At 38.6% G+C, this 2,007-nt stretch overlaps 1 protein-coding gene across 1 annotated transcript; it reads left to right on the top strand.

The window, feature by feature from the left end:
- The first annotated feature begins 266 nt into the window (after positions 1 to 266).
- Positions 267 to 1,798, top strand: LOC127245687 (40S ribosomal protein S9-2). The gene is made up of 3 exons (XM_051266700.1): positions 267 to 389; positions 937 to 1,318; positions 1,475 to 1,798. The coding sequence occupies exons 1-3, from the start codon at positions 362 to 364 to the stop codon at positions 1,656 to 1,658; spliced, it is 594 nt and encodes a 197-aa protein (XP_051122657.1). The 5' UTR covers positions 267 to 361; the 3' UTR covers positions 1,659 to 1,798.
- Positions 1,799 to 2,007: the final 209 nt, after the last annotated feature.

Here is a 2,007-nt window from a genome sequence, read left to right as displayed (position 1 = left end):
AAAAATATTATTATTAATATTAATTAAATTAACGATCCTCTTGTCTGACTAGCTTTTTAATAATTGCCATGTGGTTGGGCTCGGCCTGGTATATACATCCTGGCCCGTTTTAACCGATAAAACACCGGGCCCAGTCCAACTCAGTCCGGCCTGCCTCTTGATAGCTAACTTGGGCTTTTAGATTTCGACTTTTATAATTGTTATGGGCTTTAATTATTAAATAACATATTTGCCCATTAGGGTTTTGGCCCTAAATTGATTTATGTATAAATACCAATAAGAATCGAAACCCTAGTTCGTTTCTCCTACGACCGACGGGCATTGAGCGAATCTGGGCTGAGGGCGTCGACGTCGGAAAGCCATGGTGCACGTCTCCTTTTACCGCAACTGTAAGTCATTTCAACGTCGATGCAGTCAGGAATGCTTTAATGTTCATATATGTCATCGTATTTTGCTTTATCTGCTTGTTGATCCGTGCTTTCCGTCAATTTCGTCTTTATTATCCGGTGCTTTACGCTGTTACTGAATTTAGGATTTGTTTTCGGTGTGTTCGCCACTATTTTTGAAATTCAATTCCTTTCGCTGGTGCTAATTTGATGTATCGACTTGGAGATTAATTATATATCGTCTGGTGCACTCATTGTATGAAGGTTTTCTACTGGTTTTTTCATTCATGTCTTTGTATGCTTCATGCTTATACTATAAGAAGCTTAGATCTTTAGGTTTGATAAATTGTAGAGAAACTATCATATTGAAAATTAGATTTTGTTTGCCGTTACATATTATTGTATGATTCAGACCCCTCGTCGTCGAAAATAGTTTCTGACTGTAATTTTATTTACGCCATAGTGTAGCTTGTTATCGGAGAGAGAAGAATGTGTTCATATATATATATATATATATTTGCATTTTACTAAACTTTTATGGATGTTACAGATGGGAAGACATTTAAGAAGCCCCGTCGTCCCTACGAGAAGGAAAGACTCGATGCTGAGCTGAAACTCGTGGGAGAGTATGGTCTTAGGTGCAAGAGGGAACTTTGGAGAGTGCAGTATGTCCTGAGCCGCATTAGGAATAATGCAAGGAACCTCTTGACTCTTGATGAGAAGGACCCTCGCCGGATCTTCGAGGGTGAAGCCCTTTTAAGGAGGATGAACAGATATGGTCTGCTTGATGAGAGCCAAAACAAGCTTGATTATGTCTTGGCCCTCACTGTTGAAAACTTCCTCGAGCGCCGCCTCCAAACTCTGGTGTTCAAAGCTGGTATGGCCAAGTCCATCCATCATGCCAGAGTTCTCATTAGGCAAAGGCATATCAGGTATGAATTCATGTTGCTAACTTTGTTTTTACGATTCTGTTTCACAGAGTAAACTGATCTGTTTCAAATATTTTTAATGACTGAAATCAAGTAGATTCCATTATATATACATTGGAATGCATCATTTTTACTGAGGCTATATATATACATCTGCAGGGTCGGAAGGCAGGTTGTGAATGTGCCCTCGTTCATGGTGAGGGTGGATTCCCAGAAGCACATCGATTTCTCTCTTACAAGTCCATTTGGCGGCGGTCGACCAGGAAGGGTGAAGAGAAGGAACCAGAAGGCTGCTGCTAAGAAGGCTGCTGGCGGCGATGGAGACGAGGATGACGAAGAGTAAGGTAGGATATCATGAACTGCCCTTATTTTTAAAAGTTTTCACCTGACTTACCTGCAAATTTTTTAAAATTCTCAGACATTCTTGCTAGACAATTTAGAGCTTTCTTTTCTTCCTAAACTATTGCATGTTTTTGTTCTTTATGATTCTGAGTTTACTTTTGGCAATAATAACTAAACAAAAATTTACTAAACTAGAAGAAGATTCTAGGTTAAGATAAACTTTTGAAGCAATAATTATTCCAGAAATGGGTGTGACAATCAATCATGAAATTTTAATTAAGTAGGGGCTTTGGTTGGCTTGGAAATGTCCTAAATATTCTTAGTGCTAAATAATTTTAATACATATTTTT

The sequence above is a fragment of the Andrographis paniculata genome, unplaced genomic scaffold, assembly GCF_009805555.1.
Source record: "Andrographis paniculata isolate CXL003 unplaced genomic scaffold, ASM980555v1 Contig22END, whole genome shotgun sequence".
Classification (NCBI taxonomy): Eukaryota; Viridiplantae; Streptophyta; class Magnoliopsida; order Lamiales; family Acanthaceae; genus Andrographis; species Andrographis paniculata.
This window is presented reverse-complemented; position numbering and strand designations above follow the sequence as displayed.

Excerpts from the sequence above, each read along its gene's own strand:
- LOC127245687 (XM_051266700.1), top strand. The coding sequence starts at position 362 with ATGGTGCACGTCTCCTTTTACCGCAACT. Across the intron at positions 390-936 it reads CGTCTCCTTTTACCGCAACT|ATGGGAAGACATTTAAGAAG; the intron begins GTAAGTCATTTC and ends TGGATGTTACAG. Across the intron at positions 1,319-1,474 it reads ATTAGGCAAAGGCATATCAG|GGTCGGAAGGCAGGTTGTGA; the intron begins GTATGAATTCAT and ends ATACATCTGCAG.